General features: G+C 42.9%; 1 protein-coding gene across 1 annotated transcript in view; it reads left to right on the top strand.

The window, feature by feature from the left end:
* Nucleotides 1-7,727: 7,727 nt before the first annotated feature.
* tec (tec protein tyrosine kinase) overlaps nt 7,728-16,505 on the top strand; it is a 28,326-nt gene continuing 19,548 nt past the window's right edge. The window contains exons 1-2 of the mRNA XM_015946125.3: nt 7,728-7,904; nt 13,055-13,253. Of these exons, the coding sequence (XP_015801611.1) occupies nt 13,116-13,253 (138 nt within the window). The 5' untranslated portion in view covers nt 7,728-7,904; nt 13,055-13,115. The remainder of the gene's footprint in view (nt 7,905-13,054; nt 13,254-16,505) is intronic.

Raw genomic sequence — 16,505 nt, 5'->3', positions numbered from 1 at the left:
AGGACACTTTTTTTTCTGATTGGCTTAATGAACTGACTGTGCGAAGTGCCTTGAGATGACTCTTGTCGCGATTTGACGCTTTATAAATAAATTAAACTTGAACCTTGAAACATCTGGGATCTCCTGATGAATCCCTGCTTGACAAAGCACCCCCCCCCCCCTCCCCACCCCACCCCCAGTATTGCCAGCTCCATGAACAATTCTCAGGTGGGATCAATCCCCTCTAATCCAAGCAAGGATCGGCAATCAAGGCTCATGCGTGTCTATAAGCATCAGTCTATACTCATTGGTACGCACATTTTCCAAAATTTCTTTACCCATCTATTGACACCCCTCAACGGTTAATAGCCGGTTAACAGGAACTAACCCCTTTGTGTTTAAGCACATTTGTATGGCCATGTGACAAGCCCATTTCTTCTTCTGCAGTTGCCCGCTAAACATTTTGATAGCAGCATTCTTACGCCCTCTAGTGGCACAAAATATATTGCACTCAAACGCAGCAGAGGTACTTGAAGCAGTTAACCGAGCAAAACTATTTTACCCGGTTACAACATTAACAGCAATCAACCGGTTAACTATGTAGATCCCTAGTAAAACTGATTTAGGGGCAATTACACCGGGAATCTCAACAGAACACCTGGTTTTGGGAAATCTGTAACACTCCTCTGGTCCTGGAGACCCACTTCATCAGTTGTTATCCTGCTTTAGGACGTAGCAGCTTGTCAGCGCCGTTCCACATGGTTGGTTAAGCATTCAGTGAGAAGTCTCCAGAGATGAGACGAAGCTGCTGGGGATGACAGCTGGTCACAATCAGGATAATGTCGCAGGCTGCTGAAGCGTCAGCAGAAGTTGGGAAAGACCAGCCATTCCAGCATTTTCTTACAAACCAAAATTTCATTAGTGTTGAAAAGTGGATTAACAGCTAACACTGTGGAGGGATCCAGGGTGACGGAGGTGGGTTACTCTACTAAACCCGAGTAACAAAACCAAAACAGATACCGCCACTCAAGCCGGCATCCTGTTACGTGTGCAGCTGCAATGTCCAGTGGCTGCCACAACATCACTGATTTATACAAACGTATGTGTTAAGCATAATGTCCAGCTTTTGTTGTAATCTGATTTAATGTGCTTTGTGTTTTTACTGTGATTGCAGCGGGTGTCACAAAGACAGACGGTGGATGTATCCTGCCATCAGTTGACACAAATGGACCTTCTTTCTCTCTGCCATTTTCACCCACTCCAGTGAGAAGTCCCAGGACAGCCAACGGCGTCGTCTGTAGTTTGAAGACTTTTCCCACATAGCCATGAGACCGCTCGTACGACCCTGCGCAATCTGTTACAGTTGGGATCGAGACGAGGACTGATCAGCTTTGTCCTGCACTGTCCAGCGAGCAGGCTGGGGAGGAGAGGAGGAAAAAAAAAAGCTTCTCTCTATCTTGAACAACCCCTCCCACCCCATGCACGCCCACATGATGGACCACCGAAAGACTCATTGCCCCGAAATGCAGAACTGACCGCCACAGGAAATCCTTTGTACCGGTGGCACTAGGACTGTTTAACTCTTCCTCACGCTGTAGGTGATTCTCCAAATACTGTTACCTAGGTTACTCTGTGCCCTCACCGACTGTGCAATATTACCCAAGAGTTCTGATTGTAAATATGTTTTTATCCCCCCATCATATCATACGCTGCTACAAACCCATATTCTATTACACGATACTTTAATCACTTTTGTGAATCGCCTGCACCGACGGCTTAATTACTTATTCACAAGGATGCATTCATGTATTTAATTATTGAGATATGTGATTGTTTGTTTTGCACTATCCTACATGGTACTACTGTAGATCTTTTTTTTTTAATGAATATATTGTATATCATATTTCTATTTCACCTGTTCCTTTGTCTCTCCGACTGCTTTGAGCATGTACATGACACAAGAATTTCCCTCGGGATAAATAAAGTTGTTCTTATTCTTATTCTTATGTCTAGGCTGACATCCATCATGGATAACATCTCCCTACACCCACAATGTTAGAAGGAGCTCATTCTTCCCAGCAGCTGTCAGACTCTATAGCACAGTTTAGTTATTGGTTAGGGCTCATAGGGAGGTCAGAATGGGCCGTGTCAGGGCTCCTGAGACAGAAGAAACCCAAAAGAAAGTTGTTTTATGCTTTTTAGAGGCTCAGAGCAGTTTTAGATTGCCGATTAACTGAATTCTAGGTCCTCTTTAAAGGAAGAAAGGAAGGAGTTTGAGTTCTCCTGTTATTTTTAAAGGCTTAGGCCAAATTGGTACAGTCTGAAATGTCTGTTTCAGGCTGGATTCATGAACGTGTCAGAGTTTATAGCGAGGGAGAGAGAGAGATGAAGAAGGAGAGGTGGAGAGGAAGTGAAAGAATGACTCGAGTGAAACCACAAAGCATCCGTCTGCCAGTGAACCTAGGAAGAGCAAACACAAACTGCAACCATGAAGCATAATAAACTTAACAGTTTGACCCAGACGTCTGATTTAAACCAGTCGCGTCACCAAAACAAAGCTGAGATTATGTATATTCTCATGGTTAATGCAGGGAAAATCGGAAAAATGAGGGCTTGGGTAAATTTAGTTTTGGTCTCTGAGACCTGAAGTTAATATTCAGATATGGAAAGTTTTAAATCTTTGAATGCTGCGGTTCATCTGTCATCCCGCCTATAAAAACGCAGCCCCTATCCTCGGCTCATCACATGAGTAACCTCTTCTGATCAGTTTCATGGACAGCTCCTACAGAGGCAGACGGAGACATCCCAGATGCTACCGCAGATCTTTCATCCCCTCGGCAGTAAGATTGCTCAACTCCACAGTTTCAGTTGGGCTGGCATTATCCTGGTACACAATAACATCAATGCAATACTCAGGATGTGTTGAATACCAGATTTACATAGTATGTCTGTGTTCCTTACAGCAGTGGTTCCCAACCTTTTTCGACTCGTGGACACCTGAGCCGTTTTCTCGTAGGCCTACCACGAGTACCCCTTAGCCCAATGTGGGAGATTCCCCAACAGTAGAGCGTACTACTGATTATTAAATGAAAATAATGGCATTAAATATCCTTGATGCTGATCAACGTCTCACTTCTCAGGTGAACTCTTTAACTTTAACAATCCTCATACAGGGTTCAGAGAAAACAGGCTCCATGTGGAAACTTTCTGGAGTGCTGCATCTGGATCCGTACCACAGCTGATGTAAATGCTCTGATTGGACTCAATGATTTCTGATCCATGTGAAACTGGATCGCATCCATCCTGCATTTGGTGTGAACAAGGCTTCAGGCCCTCTCTCAGTAGCAGCTGCAGCCCTGCTCTGGTTTTTCCTTTATAGTGTGTCTTAACCCTGGTCCTTTGCACCCGCGTCCTACAGGTTTTAGGTGTTTCCCTGCTGCCACACACCGGATCTAGATGAATTAGTGATTAACAGGTTTCTGCAGCACTTGATGTCATCCTGCCATGCAGATATGTAAATCAGGTGTTCTGAAGCAGAGACATCAATCAATCAAATCAAATCAAAGATACTTTATAAATCCCAGAGGGAAATTAGAGTTTCAGTACACACAATTCAGGGATCAGACATACATGACAAGAATTGGTGACTGTGGTCATTCGCAACCCTGAGTCGCGCTACCTTAATAGTGATAAAAGGGTAACATGAGGAATTGATTCGGGAGGAGGGAAAAAAGGCACTTCACAGCTACCCTCCCACCAGGAGGGCAGGTGGCTGGGATCCTGTTTCCCCAGCGAGAGCAGCCATCTACAGCGCTCAGCCACTGTAGCAACAGGTGGGAGGGAGATCTCGGGAGAAGAGCAGAGCACATTGACTCCTGCAGGTTGATGACCTCGCCTGGCTGAAATCTACCAATCCGAAGTCGGGGGGGTTACAGCATCTGTCTGCATTCCTTCGTGGGGGTTTGTTGCTAGCCTCTCAAGACTGCCATGGCGTCAGATTCGGATAACAAGACTTTGGGTCAGGCTGAGATAATTTTCCTCTCTGCCTTCAGTCTTTAAACTGATCATTCTAGTCCTTCAGTGAAGCCAATTTAGGTTTTTAATCTTGTCCATACCGTCCAGTGACTCTCTCCGAGATGACGTCCATTTTGCGCACTTATACCGGTATCGCAGCTAGAACATTGTCCAGCTTACAATTCACCACGAGTAACGTCCCAGTCTGAGAAGTCTCCACACGGACGGTGCTCTTCGTGGGTGCGGATCGCCCTCCAATCGCTCCCGTCTTCCCAAATTTCCAGAAAACCAGAATTATCCTCCCACTCCAATCAGGAGAAATCCAGTGATCATCAGGCCGAATATCCACGTCTTCGACATCCTCAATGGACAGCTGGGAGAGGCATATGATCTTCCATTCCCTCCAGGAATCCAGCATACACCCCGCCAGGTGTGTCCCCTGTGGGCATGTGGGAGCCCCCTGCTCCGTTCTCATTGTTGAAAAAATCTTATCAATCGTATTGAATGACCATTTTATCAAATCCATGGTTAAAAATAGTGTTTTTCAGAAGAAATGCAGAGACGCGCTCTGTGGGCAGACAGGACAAAGAGCCTTGGGAAAAAAAGATAAGGGAGCAAAAAGAGAAGCGTCTGTTCTCTGCGAGTGCCAGGAAGAGATGAACTCTTGGAAAACATGCAGGACGAGTGGCGGAATGGGCCAAATGGCTAAGATTTATATCCCAGTCTATTCTTTTCTTCAATTCATTTATGTCAAACTGACTGGTCTTGAACATTCTCAGATGAATTTCAGATGTTGTTATGATTCATTCTTCAAACAAAGCAACATAAAAATCCTCATGAAATGAATAAAGATGTAGATATTTAAATAAAAGTCAAGCTGAATGTGATGAAAACACAAACTTATAGTTTGAAATAAAGTGAAAAATGTAAAAACAGAAATTGCATTTATTCCTTCTTTTCTGATTCATTTATTCACTTTTCATGTTTTTTATTTTCTCATAGAAGACAAGTGTTGCTTCAGTGCATAACTGCAGTTAAATGGTGCGCTGCTGTGGTTTTTGTTGACATTAATAAATAAATTGGAGGTTTATTCTTTCTCTCTGCCTCTGGTTGAATGATGCTCTGACCAGCAGGTCTGGGGTCAGTGGTAGAGCCCTGCACGGGCCTAAAATCTGAGCCCGTGTCCGGCCCGGCCCGAGGAAGTGGAGCCCCAGCCCGACCCGGTCCGAAAAGGTTTTCAGGATTCTCTGGCCCAACCCGAGCCTGAGCCCGACTTTTTTTAACCAACTAAATGAAAACCAAGTGCGTCAATCCTGACCAATGTGTTACAAGACGTGCAGGATCCGATCATTTGTTTTTCCCTCATTTACCGTCACAGAAAAACAGTCAATCACTGCCTCGATCACTGCCTGATTACAGAGGAGAATAAAATATGAAACAGCCTTGATTTCATTACCCCTTTAAGCACCACACATTAGCTCCTTTATGTTTTAAGAATTATATAGTTTAAGTAGCAAGGAGTTATTTGAAATAACATGCGCCGAGGCATCACCAGTGATCCTGGTGACGCATTGGCATTTAAGGGTTAAAAACTAAATGAAAAAGTGTGTCAAACCTGACCAATGTGTTAAAAGATGTGCAGAATCCGATCAATTTGTTTTTCCCTCATTTACCATCACAGAAAAACAGTCAAAAGCAGGGCTTGTGTTGTGTTGACCGGATAGTTCCCGTATTTGACGGTTTATTTTGACGGAGAAAGAATAGAATTACCCCGACGCATGCAGACGAACTGACATTTTATTCTACGCACATCGCAGATGTAGCTAAATCACCCAAGAAAAGATTCCCATCTGAACATCTGAGCTGGACACTGCTCAGCGCAGCTCGCTGTCAGCGCATATGTGCAAAGCGAGCTGAAGATGTGGAGATTGGCTTGGAGCGCGTCGCAGAACCAGAGCGCATGCGGGAAGATTCCTCCCACTGAAGCGAGTGTTTTCCAAATCCTGTCTCTCAGAGAGACTTGTCAGTTAGAAAATGTTCCCTGGTTATGAAACTTTGGCTGAATAGTGCTTGTTCCTGTCTCCAATGTGGCGACACATCCAGGAGCCTGTCTGAGGAGAAGCCCAGAATCTCACATCCTCTTCAGCTCAGAAAGCGCCTATGATTACGCACAAGCGTGACCCGTCAACCCGGTCTCACAGTAAGACCGGGTTGGGCCTGTTCAGGTTTACGCAGACAATCTTTACATAGAATTGACTTACAGATATCAAATTAATTCAGTAAAATATAAAGCATTTTATTTAAATATCCATTCATTATTTTACAAGCACAGAGAGCCGCATCAGATAGATGGAAGAGCCGCGGGTTGCCGACCCCTGGTATAGCCTATAAAATGACATGTTTTCTCCAGGACCAGAGAGGATGCAAACTCAATACATCTCTTTTATTGTGAGGTAATAATTTCTCCGAGTTTTGCGGTTGCGGGCGGGAGTAGACATGCACGCTGCGGGTGCGGGCGCGAGTGTAACACACGTTGCAGTTGCGGGCGGTAATTGTCAGAAATGCAGCAGGAGCGGGATGAAGAAAACAGTCCCGCGCAGGGCTCTACTGCTGCGTTTAAGTGTTTCAATTTTATTTATGAATTCGATTAAAAGTAAAGGCGCCCGGCCCGGCCCATGTCCGAGGTAATTACACAGTCGTTGGCCAGAAGCCCGGCCCGACGGCCCGAGGGTCAGGCCGACCCGACCCGACGGGTATATATATATATATATATATATATATATATATATATATATATAAAGCTTTATTCAAATAAATTTTCCTTGAGTGCAAAGTTCCATCCAGATTGTACATGTTGTTTCTTTAATAAAATTTTACTTTTACTTTGAATTTATTGATTCATTTATGTGTAGCAAGGTGGAAAAATGAGGGCCCAGGCAGGATTTGATCCCCAGACTCCTGGGTGAGAGTCACGCGCTAACCAGTCAGAAAAAGGGGCATCGCCTTGGCCAAGTAGCCAGGGGGCATGATCATTTGGGATACAGTGACACTGTCACATCTACAAAAAACGTAAACGTAAGCTCTTTAGGATAGGATGCTCCTGGAAGTCCCAAGAAGATGTAAACTCAGAGGAGACAGAGCTTTTTCTGCAGCGACACCTAGGCTTTGGAACCAGCTGCCATTGAACATTAGGTCAGAATCTTCTATGTCTTGTTTCGAATATCTTCTAAAAACTCATTTGTATGCTTTGGCTCTTTTAGTTTTAATGTGTTTTTATGTTATGTTGGTCAGTTTTACGGTGCTATATGAATATCGTTGGCTTGGCTATAATTGTCTGGTGGTTTTGATTGACAGCTGAGAAATCCTACAGTGGAGTTTACAATTTCTACGAATTGTTCATGAACAAGCTGACTCTCAGGTGGAAGTGAAACCAGCCACAGAAGGAAGTCGACTGGAGCTTCATGCTGGGCTGAAAGAGGATAAACAACGAAAATGTGGCGGGGCAAAGTTTACCCACAATGCAGCGTTGTTTACTATATTTATCAGCCTGTAGTTGATGAATAAACTCAATCAGGTTGGAATCAGTGCAACGAAGAAGTCTGGAGTATCTTTTTATGTCAAACGGCTTCTAGATTAAACGACCCTCTCACGTGAGTCTGGACTTAAGTCTGAAAGCTGAAATGTAACATTTTCCACTTTGTTACTGAAGTGATTTGACTTCTTTTCACACCCAGGTGACCTCCTTCAAGCTCTTCCTCCTCTCCTCGCGAGCTAAGGAGGCAGGGCATGTGCGCGTGAGCGCCTCCCTTTCTTCATTTCCTCAGTCCTCACTCCTCCTCCCGTCCTGCTCTCAGCGACAAGGAGACAAACGAGCCGACCCGACAGCCAGCCGGGAGATGAAGCGCGCGAAGGTAGGAAGACAAACTCTGGAATTCTGTCGCCAAGGCGGGAAGTTTGGGAGTGAAGGTGTTTGTTCTGGTGCGAGCTCCGCAGCTGATAAAACTCAGAATTAGCTCACGCGCTGGGAGGAATCTGTCATTAAAGCGGCGTGACGTCAGCACATCCGGTTATCTGCGTCTGTTCTGACTAGTCTTGAACTTGAAGATCGACTCAAATACCTGAGAGCAGGTGTACAGGTAACCTGCGCGCGGAGACGAACGGGAGCGCGCCGGGTGGAAAACTTATTGTCTGCTGCATTCAAGTACCGTCGGAAACGATCTTTGCTTTTAAAAACAGCCTGAATAATTTAGAAACCGCTCTTGTTTGACTTTTTAAGAACAATCCTATGCTATTTTAATCAAAACAAACATTTCCTGCTCAACAATGATTAATTTGAGCCTTCAAGCTGTTTCATATCTCATCACTTCATGTCAGGTGTTCAACAGGTAGTAGCCTGTTTAGAAATCCAAGAACAAGCCAGCTGGGCTTGGTGCTGATGCGTCACATTTTGTCCCCAGATTCCTCACTAATACCTCTAAGAGACAGGTATTTACCTCCACACCACACTTTGCCAGCATCAGAACCGAATAAAAACCTTTTAATGTTGTGGCTATATGGCATGGTGGTCTGAATGACTGGGATTTTTACCCACACCCATCTGGGATTGAGATGGGTCTGTTGAAGTCCTTTCCCAGGTTTAGGTAGCAGTTAAAACACTTCTGTCCTTAAAGCATCTGGAGCAGGATTAGTACCATCATCAGGAGCCTGCCACATCCAGTCTTGTAATGTCTACTGCCCTCTAGTGGAAGATCTATGGATCCACAGATGGCAAGGCCTCAATTTATTCATTTATTCACTTATTATTGACATTGTTGTAGAATTACATTAAACTAGATCATTATCATTATTAGTCGTAAACACTTGCATTAAAGTGACAGTGTGTATTTTCCCTGGCGATGGGGGCAGTAGATACCTAAATCATTGCAAGCACGCAGTGTTTTTGTGTTCAAGAAAGACCTTTCCAACAGATGGTCGTTAGGGTCAAAAAGCCCTGGGAGCACAACCTCCAGCAAAACAACAAGCCCACCAGACTCCCTTTCATCACTGGCAACGAGTGAAGAAGTAAATAAAACAACTACTTTTATGAATGGTGCAAATTTTGTAACCGTTTGTTACAAATCATTAAATGTGTTTTGTCCTCATGGGCTCCCGTAGAAAGAAACATGCTGTCTAATATGGCGCTGCCCAGAGATTCTCTCCTAAGTTTTTAAGACCCAATTGACATGGTTATATGTTACAAAGCTGCCAATGTTCTTTAGCAACTGGGCATCACTTAATTAATTTTCAACAACATTTTGATGGATGTTTCCAAAGATTAATGTTAAAAACTACACATTGTGTCTTTAAAGTGATGAAAGACCAGGGTGGCGGAGTTGGTAGCACGGATAACTATAGGCCCGTTGCTCTGGCTAGCATACTCTCAAAAGTCTTGGAAAGAATTCTGCTGGACAGAATTAATGCCGCCATAAAAATCGCAGATAATCGGTTTGGCTCTAAGCCTGAGCTTGGTACAGACACGTGTATAAATGCTGTATTGGAGATGGTGACCAAATACAGAAACCAGAACTCCTGTGCTTCATAGATGCATCCAAGGTACTTGATAGAGTTAACCTTAGGAAACTATTCATGAAGATGCTACAAAAAGGTGTCCCAAGATGCATTGTACGCATCCTGGTTTATTGGTATGGTCAGCAGATGTTACAGATAAAATTGGGTAACAGTATGTCACAGCCATTTAAGGTCAGTAATGGAGTCAGACAAGGACACATTCTATCTCCTTCTTCTGTTTAACCTGTGCACGGATGATTTCTCAGTGAGGTTAAAAGCCTGTAGGACTGGTTGTGCAGCTGGTAGTGATGTCATAAATTATCTGATGTATGCAGATGACTTAGTGGTTCTATGTCCGAGCACCGCTGGTCCACAGCAGCTAGATATCTGCTTTGACTATGGAGTAGAACATAACATCGTGTATAATGCCGGGCCGAGGAGGACAAGCAAATGAAGTTTCCAGATTTTTGTGATGCTGTGATTACTGTCGCCAAGAAAGTCAAACATCTTGGTCATATCATCACAGAGGACATGAGAGGTGATGATGACATGCATAGGCAGTGCTGTATGTTTATATGCTCAGGGGAAAATACACTCCCTTGTACATTTGGGTCTTGTTCTAATAAAGTAAGTAAGTAAAAGTTTATTTATAGAGCGCCTTTCACATATATAAATCACAAAGCGCTGTACAACATGATAAAGATCAGGGCAAATACCTCTAACCAATAAAAACATCAGAAAAACAATAGCAGTGACAACAATAGTAACCAAAATCAGGAGTAAAAACAAAGTGAAGGTGTGAACCCGAACAAAGCCATCTTTTTGAAACATTTAGGGAGGGAACGCCTGGATGAAAAGATGAGTTTTTAGATGATTTTTAAAGACCTCTACAGTGTTAGAGAGACGGAGATTTGAAGGTAGACTGTTCCAAAGTCTGGGTGCAATAGACTGAAAGGCCCTGTCCCCTTTGGTTTTCAGTCTGGTTCGAGGAACAGCCAGGAGGTTTTCAGATGTGGATCTAAGGTTCCGAGAGGTGGTGTGTGGGGATGAAAGCTCAGATAGGTAGCTTGGAGCCTGGTTGTTAAGAGCTCTATAGGTCAGTAAAGTAAAGATCACCTTGTTTAAGGCTTTAGTACACAGCTGTACACGGCCCAACTATGAAATAATGTAGTATGCTAGGCTGCAGGTTGCCTATAATGGTGCTCTGCATCTGATACTGAGGAAGCCGAGGTGGACGAGTGAGATGTTTGTAAATGTGAGGGTGAGCGCCCTACAAGCTGCTTTAAGAAAATTTAATCTATACATTTATTTGTAGGCTGAACAATTCTAAAAATGTGATGGTTTTAAATATAACTTGTGTCAGTGCAGTACGTTACCAGTCAAAGATGTGGAAACACTGGTATAACAGTCTATAACAATACAATAATTTATGCTTCATTTACACACTACTGTTATCGTCTCGTTTTTGTTTTCATGATTATTTGTCTCTTGTGCTTCAGCATGTAAGATTGAGCTCATTTCTTGTTATCGTATCTGTACAATGTTTGTCTACTTCTGTGAATTGGACTAAGAGTCTGGAATAAAGAATGCCTTGGGGGCATTGGGGGTATTGTAATTATTAAAAGTTTTCTCTGGAATGTTTCTTCCTCGTTCCTTTCCCCCGTGTGGTTGGGGTAAATGCTGGACCTTGTGTTTTGCTTTTTAATTTCAGTTCATTTTCAGATTTGGATCCAGACCCAGATAAATATATCAGCTGTAACCTTTTTATGGCTGTTTTTACACTCTGGTTTGTGGTCTTTTCATGCTGATTGTGACTGGTTAAAGTACAAACAGCAAAACACCAGTTTGATCACTTTAATATTTCTCGTGATTATTATGGTAAAATTATGCTGTTAGTAGTCCTCACCCCACCAGCGGTTTCATGTCCCACAGAGGGTTCTTCACCTTTAGGAACTAGTGCATTAGGAAACCAAACAGTTAATAAAGTCATTAAAATCAAATCACAACATGTTTATTTATTTAGCAGATGCTTTTATCCAAAGCGACTTACAATTTATAACCTATAGGGCATGTTGTGATCTGTGGGGGAAACTGGAGTACCCGGAGGAAACCCACGCATGCATGTGGAGAACACACAACTCCACGCAGAAAGGCCGCAGCCAAGTTTCGAACCTACGACCTTCGTGCTGCGAGGCAACAGTGCTAACCACTGTGCCACCATGCAGCCCAACAATAAACAACAACAATAAATCTGACAACAATAGTTCATTAAGAATTCCCACATATCAGTTTATGAACTTAGCATTCCACCTTAAGAGTGTCACTCCTCTAAGGGACAGATGGCAACACACACACACACACACACACACACACACACACACACACACGTTTTACCAATCATTCATTTACTTTTTCACCACAAACTGTCTGACTGATAGTTTAAATGATACAGAAAGGGTCCTCCCTAAAGAAATTACTCGTATATAAATTACATCGCCCGGCCAAAAACAAGTCTCCCCACAAAGACAAAGGTCACACACACATTAATATTTAGTTGGACCGCATTTAACTTTGATTACAGCACACATTTGCAGATTAGTTCTTCCTGAGGAGAGAGGGTACGTAACCTTCGGTGGAACAGCTCCTTCATGACGTTACATAATCCAAACATAGCAACCTCCACAGGCAGGAACCAGTGCCTTTTGAAAACCATGAAGACGGGAACACTGGAACCCCAGAGAATAATCCAGAACAATCAAGGAGTGGAAGCTGGTGGCAGTAGATGGCAGTTATTTTATATGGTGGAGCTCAGGACATCATTAGAGACACACACAGGGCAATAGATTCATACAACTGACATCAGATGGTGGGAAAGTAAATAAGACTATGAGTATGTAGATTAACTGAATGATGTAGTTAAAATTCTTGAGTCGGTTTCTGTAGTCAGTCTTGTTGATTATTTGGCTGAGGGGGCTCAGACCTATGCAGAACAGCAGTGGGGACAGGCTTGGTATATGCCACATTTGATGGAGACTTGTACAGTGGGTTTGCAACTGGCCTCAAGGGGGTGGGGGGGTGGGGGGGTGGGGGTTTCCACACCCACATTGAATTTGCCACAAAGGCTCTCAGACTCCTGTTGATGTTGCACAGCTTCAAACATTTGCTGGTCCATGAGTGTGACAGTCATTTTGCTCTGGCTACGGTCTGTCTAGATTTCTGGGCTTACATAACTCCTAAAATGACAAAAACCGTGGATAAAGCCTCTGCTTTCAATATGTGGGTCAGAAGCTGAAAACCTAATGACGTTTTATGGGTATGTTTAGTGATTTTACACTAAAAAATAAGTATGACTCATAAACAGCATGGTATTAACTTAGAAGGTGTGGTTTTTAGTTTTTAGACACTTTAGGATGGTTGGCTTTAGTGGAACTATGTTCATGCTGAGTTTGCAGTCAAACATTTGTATGAAATATAAACATTTCAACTTAAATTTGTGAATTTCTTCCCAACCCAGATCCATCCCCCTGCTATGTGACAGCATCAACTAATAGGCAGACGTGGCGGCTGGAGCCAGAATGAGCAGCGAGCTGCTATTGGAGGAGACGCTCATCAAGCGTTCCCAGCAGAAGAAACGGACATCACCGTTAAACTACAAAGAACGGCTTTTTGTCCTCACTAAGAGCAGTCTGACGTACTACGATGGGAGAGCTGAGGTATCTTTTACATTCAATTCAATTCAAGTTTATTTATATAGCGCCAAATCACGACAAGAGTCTCCTCAAGGCACTTCACATAGTAAACATTCCAATACAGGTCAGTTCATTAAGCCAATCAGTAAAAAGTTTCCTATATAAGGGACCTAGAAAATTGCATCAAGTCACTGACTAGTTTCAGAGTCAGTTTACAGCAATCTTCATAGTAAGCAAACATGAGGCGACAGTGGAGAGGAAAACTCCCTTTTAACAGGAAGAAACCTCCAGAGGATCCTGGCTCAGTATAAGCAGCCATCCTCCACGACTCACTGGGGAATCGAGAAGACAGAGCAGACACACACACACCAACCCACCCACACACACACACACACACACACACACATCCACACACACAACATATATACCAAGTAATGTTTCTATGGTTACATTTTGATTTCTTAGTAAATATTGTATTTGGTGAGAGATAAACTTTATTGTATTTATCCTAGTGAACCTATCATTAAATGGGTAAACTAGTAGTAGCACATTCAATGTCAAGGAAAGTAACACGTTATTATCAGGAGAGGGAGAATGTTTAAATGGTTTGCAACAGTGTTCAAGACGATGGCCCCCTCCATGAGGCCACCACACTCAGCAGAACATCATTGTAGCTTCTTCTGGGGAGAAAAACACTTAGAGAAAAAATAAAGTTAACAGCTGAAATAGCAGGAAATAATACAGTTAAAGAGCAGATTGTAGAAGAAAGTAGTTGAGTGTGGAAAGTGGTCAGTGTGTCCTCCAGCAGTCTAAGCCTATAGCAGCATAACTACAGAGATAACTCTGGATATCCTAGCCTTTTAGATGGAGGCATGTTGGAGGCAGGGTAAGGGAGAGCCGTCTTTACACTCCACCTCCCTCTACTCCCCCACTTGTCCAGATCTAGGCTAACATCAGATTTTAACCATAGGCCCTATCAAATAAAAATGTTTTAAGCCTAGTCTTAAAAGTAGACAAGGTGTCTGCCTCACGAACTAAAGCTGGGAGCCAGTCCCACAAGAGAGGAGCCTGATAGCTAAAAGATCTGCCTATTAGCCATTAAATGTAGCAATTAAGACATATTAATTATGACCAATAAGATGTGATATTCCGTACAAATATGAAATGTCAATCTGATTGATCTTTGAATGTTTAATCAGAAGATTCTAGGGTTCTTTGCTTCTTTAGGGACCATAAACACACTTTGTATTAATTCAGACAGTCAGGTCTACAGTTTATAAAATTAATTTAATTCTTTTTCCTAAACTAATAATTTATACATGACAAGATATGAACAAGGAGATGTGTTGTGGTGGATGTGAGGTGATGTAATGGAAGCTAGATGTTGTAGCAACCGTTCTTTGTATCTGAGAGAAATTGGGAAATCTGGGTGTAAAAGAATTTGTTGTTTGGTTCTAAACTAGAGAGTTGTTTATTAAAAACAGCATCAGATGCAATCTGTCGTGCCAAGTCTACACACCCTTGGTGTGGAGGTTCTCGTTCGATCCGGGGGGTCTTGTGGTTCACTGCCGGTGGAATGAACCTCTGATATCAGGAATCCGTAGCCAGTTCCAATAGGACCCGTCCAGTCTGAGACCCCTCGAGGTGAAGGCAGGAAGCTGGAATGCTTATTTGCATCTAAGGCAGATGTTTGCTTGCCTCTTAGAAGAGCCGGTTGTCTGGTATCAGCTGCAGCATTGCAGAGAGGCTTTGACAGGAGGTCAAAGGAGAAGATGGTTTCAAAAATGCTTCTTTCCCAAATTGGCCGGTTCGAGGGTCAGCGAAGGGTCAGCATTTACATAAATACTAAGGCGGGGAATCTATTAAAATAAATTAACTAATTAATCGCAAATCTGAAAAAAATTCATCACAATTAATTACAATTTTTTTCCAGAAAAAGAAAGCAATAAACATGCAAAAATATACAAGAGAGGTTCATTTTATTTAGAAAGTGCATAACTTGTTGAAGTGTGTAAAATCAGTGAATACTGTCTTTAACAGAAAAAACCTAAAATCAAATCCAGTTTCTGTTCAAAAACTTTGTTTGAAAAAGTCTATTGTGTAAACAATGAACAGAAAATAAGTCTAGCACAGTTAGCTTATGTTATTCAATGTAAATGTAATTTTCCACATCATCAGTTGAACTCAGATTGCCAACTTCCCAAAAAATAAAGGGACACCTCGCTGGCATGGCCCCCAAATGCTTTGATACGGCCCTGGGTAGGACGGAGTTTTGAAGGTGATCTTCAGAACCAATAGGTGGCTCTTACCTTTGCTTAGGCCTAGTCCGCACGTAGACGGGTTTTTTTAAAAATGAATATCCGCCCCTCCAAAAACTTGCATCCACACCACCTCGTTTAAAAAAAAATCTGTCCACATGTACCCGGATAAATACGTTGTTAAGGACATGCCAGACCTGTAGGCGGCAGTACTTCCCCCGTTCTTAACCTCGTCCTTTGTCTATGGTCTTCCGCAAGGAGCAGTAATTCCGCTTGCAAAAACAAACAAGCAAAAAGCGCTTGGACAATTGATAAAGCGAGCGCAGCTCTGAGGGCATCCATGCTGTTGGCTAGTGTAAACACAGGTCGCACACGTGATGTCAGCATTTTTTTGTTGCGAAAAGTGACGTTGCTGACCTTAAAACTCCGGTTTTGCCTGTCCACACGCAGACACCCAAAACGGAGAAAACACAGATCTTCACTTTGGCCGGAGTTTTTAAAAAGATCCGTTTTCGTGTGAAAAAACTCTGTTTTCGTGTGGATGACAGGCCAAAACGTAGAAAAATATCTACGTTTTGGCAGATCCCCGGCTACGTGTGGACAGGGCCTTAGTTAATCCATTGTCCCACCTATGGCACAAAACCCGTTGTGTTCATGAAACCTGGGATTTTAAGGGGTTAAATCCAGGTGGTGACTTTTTTTTGGCCAGGCAGAGTATATTCTATGTGTATATTTAGCATGCTATTGCAGAAAATTATGCAAAACGTCCAGATTCTACACACATTCCTGAAATTTATTACACATGATCGCAGAAACAAAGTTTTTTCATTCAAACCAGACATGAGTTTAGAGTTCAGGAGCATTGAGAGGAAGCGGTTGGACACCCACAGGACTCTACAGTGACAAACCAAGTCAAACACTCTGCTGGTGGAACTGCCTTAGGTTTCAGATGAAAAGCTCTCAATAGCCTTCTGATAACGTGGAGATCAAAACTATTCAGCGCACGAGTGAAAGTCAG

The sequence above is a fragment of the Nothobranchius furzeri genome, chromosome 2 (assembly GCF_043380555.1).
Source record: "Nothobranchius furzeri strain GRZ-AD chromosome 2, NfurGRZ-RIMD1, whole genome shotgun sequence".
NCBI lineage: Eukaryota > Metazoa > Chordata > Actinopteri > Cyprinodontiformes > Nothobranchiidae > Nothobranchius > Nothobranchius furzeri.
Note: the sequence above shows the minus strand (reverse complement) of the source record. Positions and strands in the feature narration are given on the sequence as shown.